Source organism: Microtus oregoni, unplaced genomic scaffold, assembly GCF_018167655.1.
Source record: "Microtus oregoni isolate MIOR12 unplaced genomic scaffold, Mior012 000047F_ref0000412, whole genome shotgun sequence".
NCBI lineage: Eukaryota > Metazoa > Chordata > Mammalia > Rodentia > Cricetidae > Microtus > Microtus oregoni.
Genome location: NW_024543221.1, coordinates 12,199,486 through 12,224,751, shown reverse-complemented (window position 1 = coordinate 12,224,751; position 25,266 = coordinate 12,199,486). Strand labels below are relative to the sequence as shown.

General features: G+C 39.4%; 1 protein-coding gene across 1 annotated transcript in view; it reads right to left on the bottom strand.

Annotated features, from left to right (window-relative positions):
• Window positions 1–25,266, bottom strand: part of Ush2a (usherin) — a 669,744-nt gene that overhangs the window by 597,778 nt on the left and 46,700 nt on the right. Inside the window, 2 exon segments of the mRNA XM_041635252.1 lie at window positions 14,829–14,877; window positions 17,960–18,092. Coding sequence (XP_041491186.1) covers window positions 14,829–14,877; window positions 17,960–18,092 — 182 coding nt within the window.

Sequence of the window (25,266 nt, the reverse complement as noted above, 5' to 3'; positions counted from 1 at the left end):
GATTGACTTCACCTACTCTCATCTACTTTTATTAATCTACAGATATTTAGCTGGAATCTACTGTGTACCAGTCACTTTTGGTGTAGCCACAGATGCAACAGTCCACCAAAGATACACCAGTCAGGAAAAATACACCTGTGTGTACTCACTCATAAATCGATACTAGCTATAAAGCAAAGGATAACAAGCCTATAGTCATGACCCCAGAGAAGCTAAGTAACAAGGAGAACCCTAAGAGAAACATATATAGATAACCCTGGGAAGGGAAAATAGACAAAATCTCCTGAGAAAACTGGGAGAATGGGAGAGGGGAGAAGAAGGGAGAGCAGAAAGGAAAGAAGAGGGTAGAAGGGTAGTGGGGAAGAACTTGAGGGAACAGGATGGTCAAGATGTGGAAGAACAGAGAGGGAGAGCGAGGAAAGAGATACCTTGATTGAGGGAGCCACTATGGGGCTAGCAAGAAACCTGGCACTAGAGAAATCCCCAAAAATCCACAAGGATGAACCCAGCTAAGATCCTAAGCAATAGAGGAGAGAATGTCCCATCTTGCCTTGCCCTGTAGTCAGACTGATGACTAACTTAAATGTCACCATAGAACCTTCATCCAGCAACTGATGGAAACAGAGGCAGAGATCCATAGCAGAGCCCTGGGCTGAGCTCCCAAAGTCCAGTCAAAGAGTCAGAGGAGTGAGAATATGAGCAAAGAAGTCAAGACTATGATGGGGACACCCGCTCAAACAGCTTACCTGAGCTAATGGGAGCTCAGCAACTCCTGCACGGCAGGGAAGGAACCAGCATAGGACCAAACTAGACCCGTGGAATGTAGGTGACAATTACATGGCTGGGGCAGACTGCGGGGCCACTGGCAGTGGGACCAAGATTTATCCCTACTGCTTGTACTGGCTCTTTGGAACCCATTCTCTTCAGAGGGTTCTTGCTTAGCCTAGATATACTAGTGAAGGCCTTGGTCCTTCTTCAAAGCAATGTGCCTTACCTTCTCTGAGGAGTAGATGAGGGTGGGGTAGGGGAGAAGGTGGAAGGGACAAGAGGAGGGAAGGGAGCAGGAACTGGAATCAGTATGTAAAATGAAAAAAAGCTTTTCTTAAAAAGTAAAATAAAAAAGAAATAAAAGAAAAATACACCCTTGATTTTTTTAAATAACTGCTATTGCTATAGAAAATTTAAAGTAGGAATGAGAACAGGGCTAATTATTGGGGTGGTGTGTTCACAGAGAGACCTCATTAAAAATGAAGCACCAGTGTGTGTGTGTGGCAAGGGGGTTGATTGGTGTGGACATCTAGGAGAAACATATTCCAGGAGGGCAACCAAGGAAGGAACGCCTCCTAAAGCATGTGCTTAGCATGTTGGAAGAACTACAAGGAGCCAGCCTCATAGCTCAGAGTCCGGGTGGGAAAGGCATTCAGAAGGTGGAGTGAGACTGGTGAGCGATGAATTGTGCAAAGCTTTATAGCCCATTCTAAGGGTCTGGGTTTTATTCTGAATGAAACGAGAGGCGTCTGGGGGCTGGGAGTAGATGAGTGGCAGGATCTCAGGTTCATTCAAAACTGTCACAATTTAGAACTCAGGGGAACATGTTCAGAAGCAGGAAGGCCAGAGGGGGCTACTGCAGTAGCCCAAGAGGGAAAAGATGCCAGTTAGAGAGGGTGTTAGGAGTGGGGGCTTCCCCAGCAAGGCTGATAAATTAGAATCCACTTCCTATATCTTAATAACAGTTAAAGGCAAGTTCTGCTGCAGAGGGACAATGAAATCCATTTTATCATCTATAAAATAAAAGGGCTGGGTTTTATAACCTTTAAAAATCATTTGAGTTTTACACTTTGGAGTCTGTGATAGGACCATCATCTCCACTGACTCAGAATTCATAGTAGGGCATTTTGTGAAAGAATTAGAGAAAGTGTTGCACAGACACAAAGTGAACATGTATTATCCATCCCAAGCAGGGGAGGTACAGCTGCGAGAGGGGAGGTCACACCGTCTTTCAAGGACATCGGCTCAGGAGCAGGCTTTAATCATCCCTTTGCTACTTGCCAATTTTTAACAGATATTTGTAGAAGAAAACACACCATAAAGAGCTCTCTCCAAAAAATATCCATATGGGAAAGATAGGTCCAAATTATATAAATTGATGAAGGTAGAGTAGAGGCATGATTCCTACAAGAAAGACCTCAGAGCTGTTCAGAGAGAGAATAAAGACAGAACAAAGATCTGCCTTGGGATCCTGAAGTTGAAGCATATAATCCCAGGGGTCAGTGTGAAGCAGAGTCAAGACTGAGGAGAAGACTCAGTGGGAGCAGTGCTGGGGGTCTGGACCCATATAACACAGCTATATATGTGGTTACCAATACCAGTAACCCAGCACGGAAAGGGACAGAGACAGGGGCTTGCTGCCTGTGAAACTAGTTCAAGGTTCAGTGAGAGACCATGCCACAAAGGGGAGGAAGGCAGAGTGGAAGAGCAGAATGGTTGATTCCTCCTTGGGCCTCTGGATATGAATCACCTGCACCCCTACGCAGGCATGTTTGCACACGGAGATGTTTGCAATGGTCTTAAATAATGAGCACAGAACACCAGTCTTAAAGAAGACAATACATTACCTTTACTTCTTAGATAGCATAATTTTCTATTTTGAAAAATTCCAGGGAACATACACAAGAACTACCAAAGCTGGTACAGAAAATTAGCAAAGCAGCTCAAAACATAAAAGTTGACATTTTAAAGATGCATCCATGCCATTTGGAAATTTTATTCCATTTATAATGGCAAATAAAACAGGAAATACTATTTATCAGTCTGGCAGGACACTGACTGTGAGTAGAACCACAAGATATGAATATTAATAAAACCACCAAGATGTCATCAGGCTTGGAGGAGTGTGGTGGTTTAAATAAGAATACCCCCCCCATAGGTTAATATATTTGAATGTTTTGTTGTCAGGGAACGGCACTACTTGAGAGGGATGAGGAGATATGGTCTTGTTGGAAGAAGTGTGTCACTGGGGGGTAGGCTTTGAGGTTTCAAAAGCCCCAGCCAGTTCCATAGTCTCTCTCTTCTGTTGCTGCCTGCAGATCTATAGAACTCTCAGCTACCTCTCCGCCACGTCTGCCTGTGTTCCACCATGCTTCCATCCATGACAGTAATGGACTAAACCTCTGAACCTATAAACCAGCTCTAATTGCATGTTTTTCTGATAAGAGTTTCCATGGTCATGGAGTCTCTTTATAGCAATAGAACCCTGGCGAGAACACAGAATAACCATGGAAATTCTCTCTGCCCCAAAGCAGGGCTTAGACTGTACTCCCAATGGCTGCCAAGTCAGTGCTTTCAGAATTTTGGAAATTAACTGGATTTTGAGTGACATTTAAAGGCTATGTTTTTAAATGGATGAATATTTGTAAAAACATTAACTTTTGTCACAATTTGACCTTTTCTACATTTATTCTCTTCCCTAAAACGTACAGTCTTGAAGGCAAGAGCAAAAAAGTCTACAATCAGAATTTCATAAAAGCCAGCAGCTAGGGAGCCACAGGAAGGATCAGAATGAGATTGGAGCCTTCCAGAAGTCTTCTCAAAACACTGTCAAAATTCAGTGTCTGGCAGGAGCCTAAAGAATCTCTCCTTTGAGGTCTGGATGAATACTTTGTCCTCCTAGTGGGAGAAGCCCTTTTCAGAGGATGGTGGCATAAAATGCTTATGCTTGCAGTGCCTAGGCAGCTTTGACAGTGTGTAAACCCAGAACCATATGGATAATCTAGAAAACAATATGCTCACAGGGAGCCTTTAAAGATCTGATATATGCCAAGGGGTCTTGGAAATATCCTAAGTTTGACAATTGCACATTGAACAAAAGAAAAGACTCAAATTATGAAAGTCAGAAAAGAAAGATGAGATATTACTAACAACATCAGAGTTGTGGAATTGTAAAACCTATAAATAAATATATGATTGAAACTAGATACCCATGATAAATTGACAGATTCCTAGAAAGACATCAACTGCTAAACCCAAGTCACGAAGGGTAGATAATACAAGTAGATGCGGGAAAGAGACAAGAGTACTGTTAAAATTCTCACAAAGAAAACCTTGAGACTCAAGCCTCCCTTGGAAAATTATACTGAACACTGCAATTTACTTCAAATTCATTTTGTGACGCCAGTGTGGCCATATTGCCCAAATCAGAAAAGATATCACAAGAAATTACAGCCTCTGTAGAAGAGAAAATGTAATGATTCTAATGTGCAATTTGTCTGATAAAGCTGATCATACAATATGAAAAAATATGGACATATTTTAAGGTTGAAAAATTGGTTCTGTAGATGAAAACAAAGTCACAGATGAAATTGATCCAACAATGGATATAAGTGTCATGATCAATTCCATGGAATCATTGCTGAACTACAACAATGATTCAAGATTTTAAAACCAAAATCAAGCACTTTAAAAGGAGATAATGTTTTCCAGGTCATTCATCACTTCTAAAATTTCAGCAGTTCACATAATAATTAAGGGTGAAGGGATAAATCTTCTCTCCTTATGGTAACAGCAAGCTTGTGGTATTTATTTTTTTAGCTATGTCCATCTACTTTTGTGGAGGTTATTAATATGAGTAACTAAGTAAGGGAAAATGTTTCTATAGTGGAAAAGTAAAAGTATTCTCTGTATATAGAAAAATTCTAAAAACGACATTTAAATATATTAGAACAAATAAGCGATCTAATTGGTAAGATGAGAAATCAATGTGTGGAAAATGAAGTATATTATCTACATAGTGTAAGAGAAACCTTGAAATTAAGCAAGATGAACTGCATTTTTACAAAGTAGCAAAGATAATTAAATGGAAGCATAATGATCTTTTGAATGGTCCTGGAACTGTTAAATTGTATTTCAAATATTAAAGCACCTTAACCTCCATCATCCACCTCATGCATAAGTACTGCTGGATGATGGTAATAATGCTAATTTTTAAGCTACAATCCAGAACAAGTCATAGGGAAATCATTCAGCCTTCATGTAGAAAAGGATATCTTAGTTGCAACTACAAAAGAACAACCAACCATACAAGGAGAAATACAGTTGCAACATTAGATTAGATTTCCATGGCAGATTTCCTGGGGAAATTCTCATGGACTAAAGATTTCCTGGGGAAATTCTAATGGACTAAAGATTTCCTGGGGAAATTCTCATGGACTAAAGATTTCCTGGGGAAATTCTCATGGATTAAAGATTTACTTTGAAACAAGGTGGCATTTTGAGCAGCTTAGGTGCCGCATGGACATGAAATGTCTACCCAGTATCAAGAAAGAAAAAGGAGAAATAGCAGAATAAATGGGTGTCCATCAATGGTCTTAGAACCCATACTAGATCGTTCATTAATGTTAAGCATTTCATTAATGTTATTATTTTTACTATGTACTGATATTAATGACAGCAATAATTTTAATCCTCCTGGTATACTCTCGTAAGACATTGTTGTTACTCTCAGTCTGTAGATGAAGAAACAATTCCTTACAAAGGTAATTCCCTTGGTCAAATAGGTCATAAGTTAGATCCAGGAATGCTCTTAAATACATAAACTGTTTCTATTAAAACAGAGAAACTACAGACCAAACCTCAATGTGACCAATTCTCAATGTAACCATAAACAAATATCAGACATTAACACATTAGATCATTTTCCTTTGAAGTTTCATATATAAATGCAAAAGCCTAAGAAACTAGCAACAAACACAAAATCCTTAAGGAGACACGAAGATGGTTTTATTTTGGGGGAATTTGAAGACTTTCCATTACACAAACAGCAGGCTGAAGATACCTGCTCGCCTGACTCTTGTCAGTATTACCACGTGACGCCTCAGCGGGGTGTGATGGCTCACAGTATGACCCTGGAACTGGGGAGGTAGAGGCAGGAATATTGCTATGAATTTATGTCCCACCTGGCTTGCACAATAAATTCTAGGTCAGCCTTGGTTACAGAATGAGACCTTTTCTAAAATATTTAAATTTAAAAATCTATAGTCTACAATCATAAAAAGTCAAAAGATAAGGGAAATAAAATGTAGCAAATGTGTTCTTTGTAAATTATGCAGATTTCTAAATAGAAAATCCAAATAACTTTAGAATCAAAATATTAGAATTAATTAAAGCTATTAAATGATAATGGCAATAAGAATGATATACAAAAACCCATATATTTATATAAACAAAAGCCAAGAAGAGTGCCAGTAAAGATGCTATTTACAAAAGCACTAAAATATTAAGGCATTAAGGCATGTATGGATAAACAAAACATAGGAATAGCTTTTATGTAACCACTTAACCAAAGCACACCAAGGAATACCTAACTGGGGGTAGGGAGCAGTTAGTGGCTCAGAGGTTAAGAGCATGGGCCGATTTTACAACAAGCCTAGGTCTGACCCCAGCATCCATGTTGGGTGACTCCAATAGCCTATAACTCCAGCTCCAGGAGATTCAGCTCTTTCTTCCAAAGGCACTATATCCACATGTGCAGGCACACACAGACACACATGCAGAGGCACCAGACACAAATAGATACACGCACACACACACTCACACAGAGAGAAAGAATTAAACATAAAAATAAGTCTTTTAAGAAACAGAAGTTCAAATAGAACCATGTACCATGATGAAAGAAGCAGATATTCAAGATAATAGCAATATAAGTCCTTCATATATGTCAGTATAATTTTAATTAAAATCTAATGAAATTCTCATTAGATAATTGTCATGAAATGGGATCCTGTAATGCATTTGGGGAAACAATATCTAATAATTATTGTTTGAAGGCTGGGAAGAAAGATCAGAACAAGAACACACTCTGAGACATCAACACACAATCAAATGTACCCCTTGTTGACAAGAAGTTGATTAATTTGACCTCTGAAAGAAACAGAAAGTACACAGTCATAAAACCAGAGTGGCAGATCAAGGTGACTTTACAATCAGGAAGAAATTCATGGATATTCAACAAAAATCAAAGGGACAAAAACGCTCCAATAAAATCACTTCAAATTCAATCTATTGCACACACAGCACAGAAATTAACTTCATGGGAAAAACACAACAGCTGATATTTATTATGCCAGGATATGAAAGAATTTCTGAAACAAGACGCATATACATGAAGGGGTGGCTGGCTCAGGGAGGGCCAAGATGGCAGAGCAGAGGCAGCCAGTACTTCCAGGTGTTACACAGCTAGACTTGAACCCAGACAGAAAATTGCTTCTTAGCTGCGACTGGAAAATTGAAGTCATGGACTGAAACTTGGACAATATCAGAGACGCTGCTATTAGAAAAAAGAGTCAAGGAAAAAACACATCAGTCAAGAAGGAGACATGACTTAGCCATCCCACCAGGTGAGAGGGGTTGGCAGGGACAAGAGACAGGAGATACAGTCAGGAAAATTGAGGAAAATCAGACAGGCAACAGCAAGGCGGTCTGATTCAGTCAAACCTCAGAGCTGCGCAGACTTCTATCACGTGAAGAGAGTTCTGTGTTCCTAAAATAAGAGGCATAAGTATAGTGCTGTGATGGGAAGCCATCTTGGAAGTCACATGAAAGCTTACTGCTTTAGGAAGCCTAAGTTCCTATATTTCCTTTTTCCTGCAAGCCAGACCCATGTATCCTCCCATTTTCCTGGTAACTGGGTCCCTACCAGTTCAGTGAGGCACCTAAAGGAAGCTCATTGAAAACAAATCCAGGAGCTAGGGAGATGGCTCAATCTACAAAGTGTCAGACAAATAGGGGAAACTGTGTTTGATCCCCATGACCATAAAAACACTAGGCGTGGCAAACCGGGTCGGGATGGCACATGCCTTTAATCCCAGCACTCAGCAGCCAGAGGCAGGTGGATTTCTGTGAATTCCAGGCCAGCCTGGTCTGCAGAGTGAGTTCCAGGACAGCCAAGGCTACACAGAGAAATGCTATCTCGAAAAAACCAAAGACCAACCAAACAAAACAGCAAAAAGCAAACAAACGAACAAAACCCCCAGGCCTAGTGATCTGCCGAGGAAGCAGAGAGAGGTAGATCTTTTGGGTTTGATAGTCAGCCAGCACCTTCCAATCTACGAGTCCCGGGTCCCTATCTCAAAACTACAGGACCGCAGCAATTGAGAAACGACAACTAAGGATGACCTCTAACCTTGACATTCACGCATACAGGTATATATGCATGACTTTGTGCACATGTATGTGTACACACCACACACACACACACACACACCTGAAAGGAAAAGAAAAATATGAGGATTGTATATGGTAGAGTTTAAATTGGAGACTGTTAAGGTTTGGCAATTCTTTCAGAATTTGATATAAGGTATTTTGATCATATTCAACCCCCGCCCCCACCTCTGAAGATCTGTTCCTCCCTAATGCATCCCAGCATTCCAGATCATCAACCTTACAATCTTCAAGCCCAAAACCTGACCTAAGGCTTTTTACTCAAGGTTTGTTAAAATTTTACTGACTAAACTTTAATGATTCTTGTGGTTTTCTTCAGACTCCATCTCATTGATCATGTTCATTAATCTATTTTCTTAATTCTATTTGGTTGTTTTTCCTCTGCTTTCTTGGAACTCACCTATCTTTACAAAGGCCATCCTTTAGAATCCTTTTCTAGTGTTACATCCTGCCATAGTCGCTCTCTGCTGCTGTAACTCTTCTCTGTCTCTCTGTCTGCCCCCCACCCTCCCTTTAGTTGCTTCCCATCCTTCTCTCCCTCCTCTTCCCCTTACCCTCTGCTTTCTGGTTCACACTTGTCATGCAGCTGAGAACTATCTAACTCCAGGACAATGCTCAGCCTCCTCCTTCTCAGTATTCGAGAGCCAGGGATGGGGGTCAACCCCAGTCTGTCTGATTCTAGACCTCATACTTCATAATTAATTATTTAAGAAATCATAATTTGTTATAGGGGAGCAGCACTGTTTTCCAAACACCACATGCCCTCCATGAAATGTTAATATGTAAAAGTCCCAAGACCACGTCCTATACAATGAATGAAAATCAGGTCTCTAAGAACCAAAATCCGGTTACATTTATAGAACATACTCCATGAAGTGCTTACATTTCTCATTCTTACCCAGTATTGTAAAATACTTTTAATATGTACAGTAGAGTTTACTGACAATAATTGTCACCAGCCCAATTAAGTAATGTGAGTGTTGGTCACTTAAATTCTACTCAGAGAGGAACACTGTTAGCTTTTGAATATACTCTGGCAAACGTCTGTCTAGACATTTAAATATCTGTGATTCAGTGATGTGTGGGCTAGAGGTTATTCCATACATGCCTGCCTCTCTCGAGGGACAAAACTCACAACTCTTGCATGACATCAAGCTCTTGCATGAGGATACACAGAATATGTTTCTTCCCTCACGCTTCTCTTCACTTTTCCACTATAAGACAGGTGGTATTTGTTTAATCAACTTCCGTTTGAATGCTATAGCTAGTCCAACTCTGCTTGATGAACTCTACAGTGAACATTTTGAGAACAGATTCAAACTATTGTCTAATTAAATTCTTAATGCCCTCCAAAATGATATTTTTCTGATTAAGTAGTATCCACAGTTTGACTTTTGGTAGTTTGCCAAGTTACCCAATTCTTTCCCACAATAGTATAATCTCGATTTTTCCCCTTTCATTCTTTGACAAACAACAAAATGATAAACATTGAATAAATTTTAAATTCCTAGTTAATTAGTCAGATATCTCAATACTTTCATGTTTGTTGACATATAATCATGCCAGTGGGTCTCAAATTACAAGATTATAAAATATTTGCCTTGACTTACTCTACTAGCTCATGACTACACATTCTCCATTGAATCTTAATCAGTAGTTCTTATGCAGCATGGCCCTGAGTCATATACTTCATATCTTCTTATTTTATAACTATTTGTTCTGAAAGTCTAGTTTGACAACTTTCATGGGATAAATAGCAACCAATTTTGAGTTTAACTCTGACCTCCTATATGCCTATGTATCTTTTTCTTTTTGCATGTGTGAACACACGCATGTTGGTTCATGGAAGGGCATTTATTTGGCTGCCAAGGGATGGCCTTTCATATGTGTGAACACACACATGCTTGTTCGTGTAAGTACATTCATTTGGATGCCAAGGAATGGCCCCGGTGTCATTCCTCAATCTCTGACCATCTTGAGCTTTTTGTTGGTTTGTTTTTGGTATCTCCATGACCCAGGGCTGGTCAATAGTCTATGGCAATCCTGTCTTCCTGCCTCTCTTACCAACACTGGAGTTAAAAGCACACCCTGCACTGCTGGCCTCTTTGATTTGGATTCTGGTTATCACGCAGGTCCTCGGACTTTGCACAGCAAGCAGTTCATCAGCCGAGCTGTCGCATGCTCCTATCTTTTCCACACCATTTTCCTGTCTTCATTCACTCAGGAACTCATATACTTTTCCCTTCATTTTTTAATGTAATTCTCAAAGCTTTTTCAAAACATAGGATAAATAAAAGAAAGGGGATTTCCTGCCTTAGCTGAGGTTAAAATTATAAAACTATGAAAAGGTTAAGCTGCACTCAACCTCAAGTCCAGAATGTTCAGATGCACTCAGAAGCACCCAAGGCAGTAGTTACAGATGTAAAAGCCACTGCGGTTCATTTGGGGCCATCAGTATTTTCTTTCCTGGCATTTGCTTTTATACATACTCAACAAATGATCAATGATACCTTAATGGCCAATAATCTTCTGGACAAAGAATTGTCCACTTAGCCAGGCAGTGGTGGCGCATGCCTTTAATCCCAGCACTTGGAAGGCAGAGGCAGGAGGATCTCTGTGAGCTTGAGGACAACCTGGTCTACAAGAGCTAGTTCCAGAACAGGCTCAAAAGCTATAGAAAAACCATGTCTCGAAAAAAACAAAAAACAAAAATAAACAACAACAACAAAGAAGAATTGTCTACTTAAATACATAGTGAGATGTTCCTTATCTCAATAGGAAACTGAGAATCTGATAAACCACTAATAAATCACTGTAGGCCCCACTGACATGATAAAGGCCCCACTTGACAGTGTATAGGCCCCACTGGACAGTCTATAGGCCCCACTGGACATGCTATAGGGCCTACCAGACATGCTACAGGCCCCACTTGACATGCTACAGGCCCCACTGGACATGCTACAGGCCCCACTGGACATGCTACAGGCCCCACTTGACATGCTACAGGCCCCACTGGACATGCTATGGGCCTCACCACACATGCTATAGAATGCACTGGCCAGGCCTGTGTCTGAGGCAGTCCCTAGAAAGCAGAGACTGTCAGCCTGGTGCTGTGTGACAGTCAACAGCACCTCTGCTTTAGATGGTGGAGATATCTTGCACAGCTGCCCCCTCAGAACAAACAAAGCCATCTTGAATATGGACACAACTATGGTGGACAGTGACTTAATTTCTTGATTAAAAATCATACAAGCCAGAGAAATATAGTGATTTATAGAAAGTCCATAAGAACATTCTGTACCTATCTCTTTTCTGATTAGAGAGGTGGCAGGGAGCCTGGCTCATTAAGCAGGAGTAATGAGCCGGCCTACACGCCACCTCTAATTAGAGAAGAGATACAGTAGGTGCCGCCATACCTGTAGGCTGATGGAGCAAGGCTGGGAATTAAAAGCATCCTTTCCTTCTCGCAGCTCCTAAATACCCATAATATGAGTGTAAAATGTAATAAAAAATAGATATTTGTGAGAAATCATTTTCCATTTCTTGTGTTATAATCATAGGTGAAAAATCCTTTTCGCAGAGTCTAAAAATAAATATCATTTTCAGATTACAATGGCCTTTTGAAGCTTCAATTCAGCATTTAGTGCACTGGAGTAGAACAGAGTCAAGGCATTTTAGCCCCGCCATGCAAAACAGACAAATTTACAGTGCTAACAAACACTCTTAGCAGCGCTTACTGAGGAAAGACTTAGAAACATTACTGAGGGTTAAATACCTAAATAAGGCTCACAAGACTTAAATGTGTTATTAAAACTTTGTGTGTGTAGAATACTGAGCTTTTTTTCAATAAGCTAATTGTTGAAGCCAAGTTTCTAAAAACACAGACTCCTTGATTTACTTTTTCATTAGTTTAGCTTGATCTAAGACTATTTACAAACTGCAGTGATATTCTTTTTATTTGTGTATGTATACAATGTAACTTAAGCATCTCCACTGTCCAGCCGCTCCCCCCAGCTCTCCTCTACCCCACCCAACATACTTCACACCTTTCTCCTAAATTCATAGGGATAACAAGCTGCCCTCTTGATTAGATTTGAGCATGCTCCACAGAAGGGAACTCATGCCTGATCTTATCAGATCCCTGGCTAAGGAAGGCATGGTTCTCTTTGGTAGAAAATCTATTGATGTCTTGCTGACACATCTTGTTGTCAAAGTTCTTCCTAAATATTTTTGTTTATATCATAAATTAGGACTGCTTTCAGTCGTGGTTATAGAAGCTTCCAGAAAGTAATAGTTAATGCAGACTCCTAACTGCTCAAAAATGTGAAGAATGAGCCATTATGCCTGCTCACTGTTATCAATACTTCCTCCCCAAGTGCTTACAGAGCATCTTAGAAGAGAAGGCAGAAGGAACGTAAGAGGCAGGTAATGAGGGCATGCTATACAGGCTGCCTCTGGACACAGCATGGCTACTCCACACATGCTCTCAGAGGATGTGGTCACCCACAGGAGACTCCTAAAGGATCAATGAGAGGGAACATTTCCAGCAGACAGGAGAGAGCTCTATGACGCCTCACCCCTAACTGAGGACTCAATGGCAGTTGCTGCTGAGGGATGGGGAGGTCACATTTCTTTGGGTGGAGGGAGGCCACCAGAAGTTTTCTCATGCTCCTGTGGATGGACCCTGTCACGTACAAGCAGTTAGCACTAATGAGACTTACTATTCTCTATAATAACCATTTTCATCAACCCAACTCATTGTTTCACAGGAACACAATACATAATCAAAGATGCTAATAACTGAAACTACTGAATTTGTCAGGAACAGTTTAGGGAAGATTTCGCAGCCCCACACCATAGCTGATGCTAGCCTCAAACACAGTTGCATAGCCTACTCTCACAGCAAACATGGGCTCTTTCTATTTTCATGTGTGGACTATGTCCTTCCCTGCCACACCAAACTCAGGTTGCCCTCTAGCACTCTTTCAATACATCATAAGCAATGTAATCTAAATCTATATGATCTCATATAGTTCATCTAAAAGTCTCATATATCATGAATTAAACACAATACGTTAAAAATCAGAAACTGAAGAAGACTAAATTTTTTGATCAATGGAATAAAACTGTTTTGGACTCATTCTTGATTGCTGAAAACAAAACCTCAGAAATTTAGTCATTGTTTTTAAAGTGTTTGGAATCAGACCACAAAAGCAGATAAAAATTTTAAAATCAAAAACAGTGCAGTGGAGATGGTAACCGGCATATAAATAAGGGAGGCAGAGTAAACGGGAACTCCATACGTTCAGTTTGGCTTTTCTAGAAACCTAAAGCTTTTCTTTTAAAATAGCAACTACTAATAAATTCAAATACACAAGTGGAAATAAGCTTAATAAATAAAAGTTTTCTCTAAGGAAAGCAAACCTTTGCTGAGATGAAGAAATTATGACTGCCATGGGTTAGAGTACTTGATGGGATTTTCATCTCCAATCTCTCTGAACTGACATGATGATTTAAGGCTTTACTTTTATTTTTCTTTATGTGTGCATGTGTACGGGCGTAAATCATACATGTGTGGGTGTAAGTCCCATGTGTGTGTAAGCCACGTGTGTGTGGGTGTAAGTCCCATGTGTGTGTAAGCCACGTGTGTGTGGGTGTAAGTCCCATGTGTGTGTAAGCCACGTGTGTGTGGGTGTAAGTCCCATGTGTGTGTAAGCCACGTGTGTGTGGGTGTAAGTCCCATGTGTGTGTAAGCCACGTGTGTGTGGGTGTAAGTCCCATGTGTGTGTAAGCCACGTGTGTGGGGGTGTAAGTCCCATGTGTGTGTAAGCCACGTGTGTGTGGGTGTAAGTCCCATGTGTGTGTAAGCCACGTGTGTGGGGGTGTAAGTCCCATGTGTGTGGGTGCCTGTAGAAGGCAGAGGAGGCTATAGGATCTCCTGAAGCTGCAGACAGGTGGCAGTGAGTCATCTCTTGTGGGTGTGCGAATGAATCCACATCCTATGGAAAATCAGGAAGCACTCTTAATCATGAGCCATATCTCCAGCCCCCACTTAATCATTTTGATTTCAGTGAAGTTTAAGCAAAAACTGAAAAGCAACTGTTGATGTTTAAATGAACGGCAATACAATCATGCCAGAAAATGAACGTTGGGAAACTTACCCGAAAAGGCATCAAAATTTAAACCATAAAAACAGAGACTAAGCATTTTGAGCCAAGTGTGTATGGGTCATGGGAACAGATGACAGAATTCAGAAAACCAATCAATCTTAACACATGCAGAATTTTTGCTTATTACAGAGGGGCTATTGTGGAGTGGTAGGGATGATCAAATGGCTAAAAAGAATTTTACTTTAACTGTTTAGGTGGGACAAGAGGAGGCTTGAACACAGACCTGAGTTAAAGATATAAAATAATAAAGCTTCCAGAATAAAATATAGGAGAATATATTCTTCAAGACTTCAAAGTGAGTTAAGTATATTAATAAAACACAAAACGTGTCAACTATGAAAGAAGGATCTGTAAATTATATTTTACCAAAATGGGGTGATACTGTTTGTCAGAGTTTACCCTTGAAGAAAAGGTAACTATAAGCTGTATCTTAGAAGACAATGCCTGACAGTCATGGATTCATCAGACTCACATTCAAAACAGCAAAGAATTTCTACAAATTAATAAGAAAAAGACAAAGTACCCAATCAAAAATTGGCCCCAAAAATTCATCCTGAGTATGTGCTTCCTAGAAAAGCATATTTACAAGGCAAACAAGGTGCATGAAAACTTCCCAGTGTCATTAATCATCAGAAAATGCACCACAGGCCATTTGGCAGTATCCGGGCAATGGAGTTAGTGAGGGTGTACGTGTGTCACAATACTGGGTGTTACTATTTAGAAGCTACTTAGAAGTGTTTTCTGAAGCTAGCAGTGATACTACACGCATACGGTACATCTGACAGAGACAGCCCTGAGTGACAGGAAATTAAGAGCACTCACTGCATATTTGCATAATTCTTCAGGAACAGAGAACAGCCATTGATAGTGGCAGGAATCTCTCCTGAACTATTCTTTTTTTTTTTTTTTTTTGGTCATAAAAGGAGAATAAGGTCACTTTATTCTAACAAATGGAACAATTAAGAAGACATTTCAACTCTAAACCACATATACACCCAATTTTGGTGTACATAATTATATAAAAGACACACATTTTAAATAATAAAAATAAATCTTCAAGCCAACACATTATCAAGCCATACCCCTAATACTTATATTCTATCTTGTATACATGTTTTGACATGAATAAGAATATTCAAGATATAGTTTCATGCTTAAAAGAAGTTGGCAGGCTGTCTAAAAACTAGAGAAAACATCTAGCGTAATATCCTTAGGCATATTAATGAATTTTACATGTAAATATGTATAAGTTTGGATACATAACATAAATAAGGAGTGTACAAATGAAATGAAAACAGTCAAGGGTCAACCTCGGCAAAGACTGACACACTCTGTATCAACACCCACCAGTGTTTTTTAACTTAGAATCCTTAGGAGTATGAAACACACACACACATACACAAATGTACATGTACACACACAAGTGTTTAAGGCAACAATACCCTTTCAGTAAGGTATTCACAACTTTCTGTTGCTATGCATTAGAGCCACCTTTATGCTGCGCATTAAAATATAAAACAGCCATATACTTCAACCCAGCCCTTCAACTTCCAAGGATTTATCTGAGAAAATAATTGTAGCAACATTAATGATAGCTTTATTTACTAAAATAATTTAGTATATGCTATACGTGGTGCTTTGAATTGTATTTACTCATTTGACAATTAAGAACTTGTACTAGGCAGCTGCTGTATGCAGGATGCTTGAGAATTGGTAATACTAATACTTTATATAACATTGCCTCATTGAGCCTTATAAAGACATTGTAAGATACCACCGTCACCAGCAGCGGCAGCAGCAGCAGCAACAGCATCTTAAAGTTGGTATAACCATGAGGTATTAGCAGCTTTACCTGCTCAGTAACTGCTGAGATTTAGTTTGCCTCTAGGGAGATTAGCACTAGAGTAGAGATTATCAAGGAACTATATAATCAGATAATTATTCAAATATATACATGCATATACAATATATACATATGAATTTGTATATACATATCAGATGAAAATCTGGATATTGATGTATATGTACTAATATATTGTTTTCCATCAAATGGCTTTCTGATAATTTGGAAACATTTGAAATTATATGAAATCTTATTGCATATTTTCTTGTTTAAGAAGTGTGTTGCAGTTATAAAGCGGCATGCGACATAGACCCCATAATTGAAGCAGCCTGATGCAACGGAAAAGGATATTGACAGAAAATATGGGTCTTAAACATTTGGAGGGGATGGATCTATTTTTAGAGAGCTTAGTGAAAGCATATGTGTTAGAATTTCCCTTTGGGGAAAGAATTATATTTGTAACCATAAGCCTCAGTGTGGATTAAAAAAATCTAGGAGAGTATGAAAAGTTCAATTATTGTCTCTGAGGATGGAAATGTGTAACAAACTTTCTACTTTACAGAATTCCCTGTCATTTGGATTTTTTAATAATAAGCCTGAGTTACATAATTATCCAATTAAAAGTTCAAGTGTTTTGAGGGCAACAGTGTTGGGTATTTCAAGACAAATTTCATTTGGGTTTTTACTCTTCTCACTTTATAGTGTGAGCCATCATTTAATCTATATTTTTCAATAAATGTGGGAAATAGAAATAGCACAGAGCCAATGTTGTTCATATGCCTCGGTTTCTAGAAAATGTGTTATGGCTCTCATTTAGCAACAACCTTATTAAAATTCAGTGAGTCAAAAACAAAATAAATATTATACGTTGTTCTTTTATTGTATGTGAATATAGATCTGGTGAATGGATTTACACTATGTATGCTTGCAGGCGAATGCTGAAGTTTGACATCTGGTGTCTTCCTCCTAACTCTCCAACTTACTCTTTGAGGCGGGGTCTCTTATTGCTCCTGTATCCAGTCCATTGAGTCAGCCAGACAAGTTGGCCAGTAAGTTTTATTTGCCTAGCTGTTATTCTGGTTTGGGAATTCAGACTCGGGACACCAAGCATAGATTATTTCTTTAATGTGGTTTGTGGTATCGATCCTCAGATACCTGTACTGTGTACCAGGTGAGTGACTTCCTGACTGAACCATACAACCGGATCTTGTTTTGCAAAGAGATAAGAGTAGAAAAAACTTTTATTTTAAAGTCTCCCCCAATATATATGTTCATGTGGAGTCTTTAGCTGTGGCCTTCCTAGAAGAAATATCTTTGCGGGTGGAATTCAGGATCTTGATATGGAGTGTACCCTGAGTGAGATGGATCTAAATCTGATGACAACTATACTTCCAGTGAAATAAATGAAAACCACACAGAGGAGACCAGCCAAAGGCAAAGTGGAGCGGTGTGGGGGCAAGAAGAGACTGCGCAGGTGTGCCAGCTGCAACCAGGAGAGAGGTGTCGAATAGCTGTCCCCCAGAAGGAACCACAGTGCTGAAGCTCTGATCCCAGACAGCTGGCATCAAAGGCTAAATTTCCATGCTCCTAAATGATGATGCATTGGTGGATATTTATTATAGTGTCCCTGGGAATTGAATACATCTAAATATATCATGAACACTTGTTTACTATTTAAAGCCAGGACCTATAACTGGCCAAAAATAATAGAATTCTAATGACAAAATCTTACCATTTAAGTTCTGTCCTATTTGTACTGCGCTGGAGGCAGAGTCTGTAATTGAACCACTCAGAGTTCTTGTGTCAAATGCTGTCTTGTTCTCATCCAAACCATTCACAAAGAAGCTGATTTCAGTGTGATGTACCTGTAAGAACTATCACCATCTTCAAGTGCGTAAACTTTTACGTGGTACTAACACCATACCAGTAGCCTTTTTGTCTTTTTTTTCTCAAATCATTTTACTCTTTCTTAGCTTCCTGCAAGTTGAAATATTGGAAGCATTTTCATAGCCAAACAATATCATCTCTGCATGTTACAAGCCCAGATATGAAACTATACAGCAAAATTTTTATTCTATGATGATATATACCAGGGTATTCATGGGACAGCACCATGCAAACCCCATGGATACCCTGGAATATGTTTTTAAATGCTAATGCCATCGAGGTCATACTTGAAAATAAATTAATTCAAAGGTAGAATAATATTTGAACCCAAATATGCCAAATATACATATGTGTGTTTGTGAATATCACCCACATTACTAGTGCAAAGTGCTTACCATAAACACTCATTTCTTTGGATACAGGAGTCCAGCTGATAATTTTTGAATACACTTTCCCATTATAAAATTACATAAAAATTTGCCAGTTACATTCTATTCTGATCAGCCAAACAATCTAACAGTTATCTACGTCCCAGGAGAGTCAACTTTGCCAATACATACCTGGAGAATATTGCAACTTAAAGCATTTGGTGTGGTGGCTAAATAGTCCACTCTACACCCTCAGCTTTAACATAGCTCTAGCAAAGGAGCCATTGACAATATACCCTGACTGAGTGCCAGTGAACATGAACCCCAAAGTCAAGTGATCAGCCAGATAAGACCCGCTGGTCACAAGTTGATGACTAGTGGGGCATAGAATCATAAAATTATTGTATGATGTGATATCTTTTTTATTTCTAGGGGTCTTTATCATCCCTTTCTATTTATTTAGCATGTCCTTTAGAGTTTGATTGATTTTTTCTTTTTTAAAAAAATTTTTTATTGAGAAAAAAAAAGTTTCTGCCTCCTCCCAGCCTCCCATTTCCCTCCCCCTCCTCCCTTCTTCTCCCCCTCCCCCCACTCCTCTCCCCCTCCCTCTCCAGTCCAAAGAGCAGTCAGGATTCCCTGCCCTGTGGAAAGTCCAAGGTCCTCCCCCCTCCATCCAGGTCTAGTGATATTTTAATCACCATCCATCAGTCATCATTCTGCAGTCAACACCTCATAGGCTGTGGTTATATACAGTCTTTGATGGTTACACACTAATTCAGAATAAACAAGCAGCTATTCAGCCACCAATGATAATACCTACACATAGTCTTTCTGTTGAAGTGCTTCTGACTGCAAAAGGCATTCAAACCATTAAACCAACTCCCATGGAAATATGTATTTCTTAAAAAAGAGAAAGGACCGAGAGAAGAGACAGGCTGACAGAGGGGGGGAAGAAGATGGGCACTTACTATTAGACAATTAAAAGGTTGACATTAACACTTTAATGAAGTGTAACTGTGGGAATGTTATTCCAGCATGAAGTTTGAAAGATAACGAAGTTAGAGTTAGGACCACTGTAGGTTCATTGATAAACCATATATGCTAGTCTGGTGTAGGACTTCAGCAGTAAAAAATGCCATGTCCAACACACATGTGAAGTCAGGGGACAGGGACAGTGTCTTTACCGGGTTCACATTGCCGTGGGTCTGCCATGGGTCTAAAACTGACTGCGAATTGCAGTGTACATATGCATTATCTATTTATTTCTTAGTGTTAAAGATTTTCATACATGCAGATAATGTATTTTGATCAAGGCCACCTTATTCCCTCCCCTAAAACTCCACCTCCCCAACCAGTTTTCCTTCCCAAACTATTTCAACCATATCTCTACTGAAAGGGATTTGAAAAAAAAAATGAAGTAAAGCAAAGCCTTTACACTATTATGTGAATTATTTGCTTTAGGAATCTTTTCCCAGAATCTCCTACTCAAAAAGCAAACTCAAGAACCTAGGGGTCAATGCCACAAGTGCTTGGTAATATGTATTTCTTAAAAAAAAAAAAAAAAGTTACGCAACATCGATACTCTTCCTTCTAGCCAATTTAATTTTAATGAGGTCTCTCTGAAATATACTGACCTGAGGTTGTATGAGACTCCATTTCAAACAAAGCTGAAATTGACCTAAAGTCATACCCAGTTCCTCATGAGCCCGTGTCTATTTCTCTCTACCGAATAGTAGGAACGCACCTTTTTTTTATTTCCCTTGCATCCCATTTTTCTCTGCCTGCTACTATTATTTGGTGTTTGACTGTTATCATTATGAAAGATACAGGCTCTTCCAGTTTGTTATTTGTAGCATTATCTCATGTTTTACAGCGCCTTCGCACAACATGCAGGCTACATGAAATATAACTCGCGAAAAGTTCCCGGTGGTATTAATGCATAAAAAAAGAACGTGGTTCCATCTCTACTGTCTTTACCCAGCCCAAAAACTGATGAACAGCCAATTTTCCTTTATCACATTAGCACAGCCATGAGGGAAACACATTTGTTCTCGTCAGTTACACTAAAGATACTATTACCAATCTAACATATACATGGTTTATATCAGCAGTATTCTCGGGGCTTGAGAGAGTCAACAATATATTAACAGGAGCATGACAGTTTATTTAAGAAAAGAAAATTGTCTCTGCAGAGGGACAGAAGTTAGAAATGTATGGCTGAAGCCTGGTGCCACCGCTCTAATAAAGGTGATAATTCTTGTGCTTTCTTTATAGCAGGTAGCACTCCGGTGACAGCTCTGTCATATCATTCAAATAAAAATGTTGTCTTTAACAAGTTTAAGGGTACCTTTATTTTGAGTCAGATAGAAAGTGCGCTTTTGATTTTCTGTATTCTATCTGTCGTCGGTGTCCAGGACCTTCATCTCTTCTTCTTCTTCTTCTTTTTTTTTTTTTATCAACTCATCACGTATTTGCTTAGTAGAAGAATTCAGCGTCAGAGTGAATTCCAGAAGATGCCTTCACTTGCCTGGCACTTTTAGAATGATTCATGATGGTCCCAAACTGCTCTCCCCATGCCAACCCCTCCCAGTCAACCATCTTTCTATAAACAAAATTAAATCTTTGGTTTTCTGAACCATGTTTTATGTTACAAGATCAACCAAACTATTTTAGAATTCTGATCCGGGGCATCATCACACAGACATTGTGAAGACAATAGTGGCCTTTATGTAATAGCTCATCCCAATGCTTCCCCTGGCCAGTTATGAAGGGGGATAGGAATGTGTATGGTGGAATTTCTGATTTGTGAAGAGAAAACCTCCTACAAAATGAACCTCATACAGCCCTCATTCTCTGGCCTGGGCAGATGAGAGCTGCCTGTGCATGTAAACTGATGTGCTCTAGGGGAGTGGATTGGTTAATCCAGCAGCATTTACAGAGGGCTTTAAACCAACCCCCTTAAGAGGTCCACAAGCACATAGAAATAAGCATGCACCTTTCTCAAGCCCTTATTCCATTCCTTATTCCTCATTCTATTTTAACCACAGCTGTTCAACTTTGTGCCCCCGTGAAAGGCTGGACTCATCCGCTTGCGTGAAAGAGGGCATTCATGAAAACATCAATAAGTCATAGGGACTTTCCTCTGGTCCTCATGCCTGGTTAGTAAGGAGTATATTTCAAATGACACAAAAAGAAGGCAGAGTGGTATATACCCAAATCCCAGCATCTGTGATGCTAAGGCAGAAGGATTGCCACATGGTGAAGGCCAGCCTGGACTATGTGGTATATCTCTCAAAACCCTTATAATACATATAAGTTTATATGTAAATATATATTTTAAATTATTTTTTTCCATCTGGGATAACAATGCACCAAACAACAGCCTAGATTATCTAACAACAACAACAACAACAAAATAACCCAACAACAAAGCAGTCATGAGAAGACTTCTTTTGAGTTGGTCAGGGTTGTCGAAGGACTCCCAAACATTACAGGTTCTTTCTGTTACACTTGGCTGCCTCCTGTAAGTAGAAGGTAGGTCTCTATTGCTGAAGACACCATGCACTTTGGATCTGGGACATAGGAGACCCAAACTGAATCTGACATGAATATCTTCTTCCTGGGGCCTAATATCATGGAACCAGAATGTGCCATGCAAGCTTTCCAAGGAGAGAAACAACTAACAGCATCTGACTATGTTTACAAACCACAACAATGACCAGCATGGTAGAATACTCATTAAGGGTGTATTAGTGGCATGCATTCTCTACCAGTAACCACAGTTCTCTAACTAGACTAAGTACTCACTCAACCGGAGGGGGACCATGCCTGGGACTGGAAACCTAACAACTACCCAGGGCTAGAGAAGTCATGGATCTTAGAGGAGAACCTACAACAAGCATAATCTCTAAGGATGTCTTCTGTCCTTATTACCACTAATAAGTGTTATCCTCACTCTTCCTCAAGGAAACTTCCCTTTGCAGTAGACAGGAAGCATTACCGAAAACCAAAACAAATCAATCATATTGCAGAGTTTTGGACCTCAGTTGGGAATGTGGGCATTGTGTTCCATAGAGTACTTCCTGCTATCTGGGGGTGACAGCACCCCAGGTGACCCTGAGAAAATTGAGATAATTGTCAAGTCCTGGGAAAACTAGTTGTAACATTTGTTGTCCAATCTCAGAACTGTTCCCATGCAGAGGGATCAGAATATATATCACATGTCTTATAGTTTTACTTGGTTTATTTCTTTAAGTCTGTAGCCAAGATTTTCAGGATGTCTCCTCTGATCAAACAGGATCTCTTTTAACCTTGAAGGAATCCACAACCTTTCATTTTCTGTGGAAATAAAATCACAACCTCTCCCTCTATGCAATACATTTTCTGACTTTCATTTTAAAGTTAAGACATCTCTGAAGTATCAAGGCTGGTTTAATTCAGGAGTCCCTTTTACAATTTCATGTCTCTCAACAGCTGTCATAAGCATTCAAAAAATTCGAAGTCGGCTGGGCAGTGGTGGCGCACGCCTTTAATCCCAGCACTCGGGAGGCAGAGGCAGGCAGATCTCTGTGAGTTCGAGCCAGCCTGGTCTACAAGAGCTAGTTCCAGGACGGGAACCAAAAGCTACAGAGAAACCCTGTCTCGAAAATTCAAAAAAAAAATAAATAAATAAAAATTCGAAGTCAACACAACACCATAGAGCGTTCAGACTACCTGTGCATTTCCTAGTTTTATGTGGATTTTTTCTTTCTATTACTTTACTCTCTCTTTAAGACTTTATTATTTTTAAACTATTTTTCTTATGACTGTATGTATCCATTTTTTTTCTTCCTTAAACACTTAAACGCACTGAAAACTATTTACAGGTTTCTTCTGTCTGGACCTGTTTTACTATGCACCTGTAAAATTCTCTGACTTTGTGAGCCAAACCTTAAACTCACTGCTTTGTGCTGGTGGCTAACTCCACCCTGCTTGGGTTGTGAGAGACAAGCTTTATGCCCTATAGGCCTGGTTGAGAGCTATGTTTAATTTGGAGCTATCCCTCCTCTGCTTAGTTATTAGCTGTTCAGATTTATATTAGACCAATCAGGTACCTTAGGCAGGCAAGGTGAAATAGTAACATATTTTACATAGTTAAACAATTATTCTGTAAGACAAATGTCATACATCTTTACATACTTAATCATTCTATTCTACAACACTAAACATATAGACAAAACAACATATACATGAATATATGTTCAAAAACTTCTTTTTCAAATAAAGAAATTCACATATTTGTGAGTAATTACTAAAGGCATGCTGTGGGACAATGGTCTGTATTCTGTCAATTATATTTAAAATAAACGTTGATTGGCCAGTAGCCAGGCAGGAAGCATAGGCAGGGCAACCAGGCAGGAAGTAGAGGTTGGGCAATGAGAACAGGAGAATTCTGGAAAGAAGACACAGTCCATAGTCATGATCCAGACACAGAAGACGCAAGATGTGACTGCCTCGCTGAATAAGGTACCAAGCCACGTGGCTAACATAGACAAGAATAATGGGCTAAGGTAAGTTATTAGAGTTAATAAGAAGTCTGAGCTACTAGGCCTATCAGTTTATAACTAATATAGACCTATGTGTGATTTCTTTGGGACTTAATGACTGCGGGAACCAGGCAGGACAGAAACCTCAGACAACAGAGGCAAAACACAATAAAATCATCTGGAATACAAGACAGATATGTAAGAAATGCCACCCACACACCACTCTTTCAGCAGACTATGTGTGATAACAACACTTTTAACCTATTAGGTGATGTTTTGATCCCTAAAATGACATCAGTTTCTTTGAACTTAAATACTGAATTTTTATGTGGTCAATGCAACACTGTCTTTTGAAGGAATTCCTGTGGGAAGGTCCCTTAGAGGGTTTGTGTATAAGCATACAGCATGCATTTGGGCATTTACTTAGAAAATGTTGCAAGCCTCCCAAAAAGACCACTTTCCTTAACTCAACTTGTCTCCTCTTCAAGTCAAACCATCTGAAGAATTTTCAAAATCACCTTTTAAAAGATTTATTTATTTTTTTTGTGTGTGAGTATGAATGTGGCTTTTCTGCAAGCACGTGCATCACTTATGTGCCTAGCGCCCTCGAGGTCAGAAGAGAGTCAGATCCCCTGGAACTGGAGTTACAGACAATTGTGAGGCTCCATATGGAAGCTGGGAATTTAACCCAGGTCCTCCTGCAGGAGCAGAGCTACTGAGCCATTTCTTCAGCCCTAGAGTAACACCTTTTCAACAGATCTAACATGAAGTGTTTGGCAACACAGCCTAAATTTAAATTCACCTTCAAAAGATAATGGATTATACAAACACACTGAAAGCCATTTTGAGTGTTAAGAAATTCAATCGGAAAGCAAACCACCGTGGCATGAACTAGAATTAAAAACAACTCGATGGAGGAAAAACCAGTCTGAGGCTTTCTGAAATAGAAATTGCCCTAAAATAGATACATCTATTTCTAAGTGGAAAAAAAGATTTACATAAAAGATTCCACAATACTGCCTGTATTTCTTAAGCATAAGACAATTTGTCCCCCAAACTCCATAAAGTTATTTTTAAATATCTCACGTATGTTACATCCCCTCTCTGAGAGCACATGAAATCCCGCCCCAACTGCTTGCCATTTTAAACCTAAGTGAGTTTTTCTAACTCGTTTTATTGGATTTTTTCTCTAACTTTCATCATCACTTAGTTTCCAGTTTATGGATAAGGGCATCTCACTGGCTCGAGAACAAGGTAGT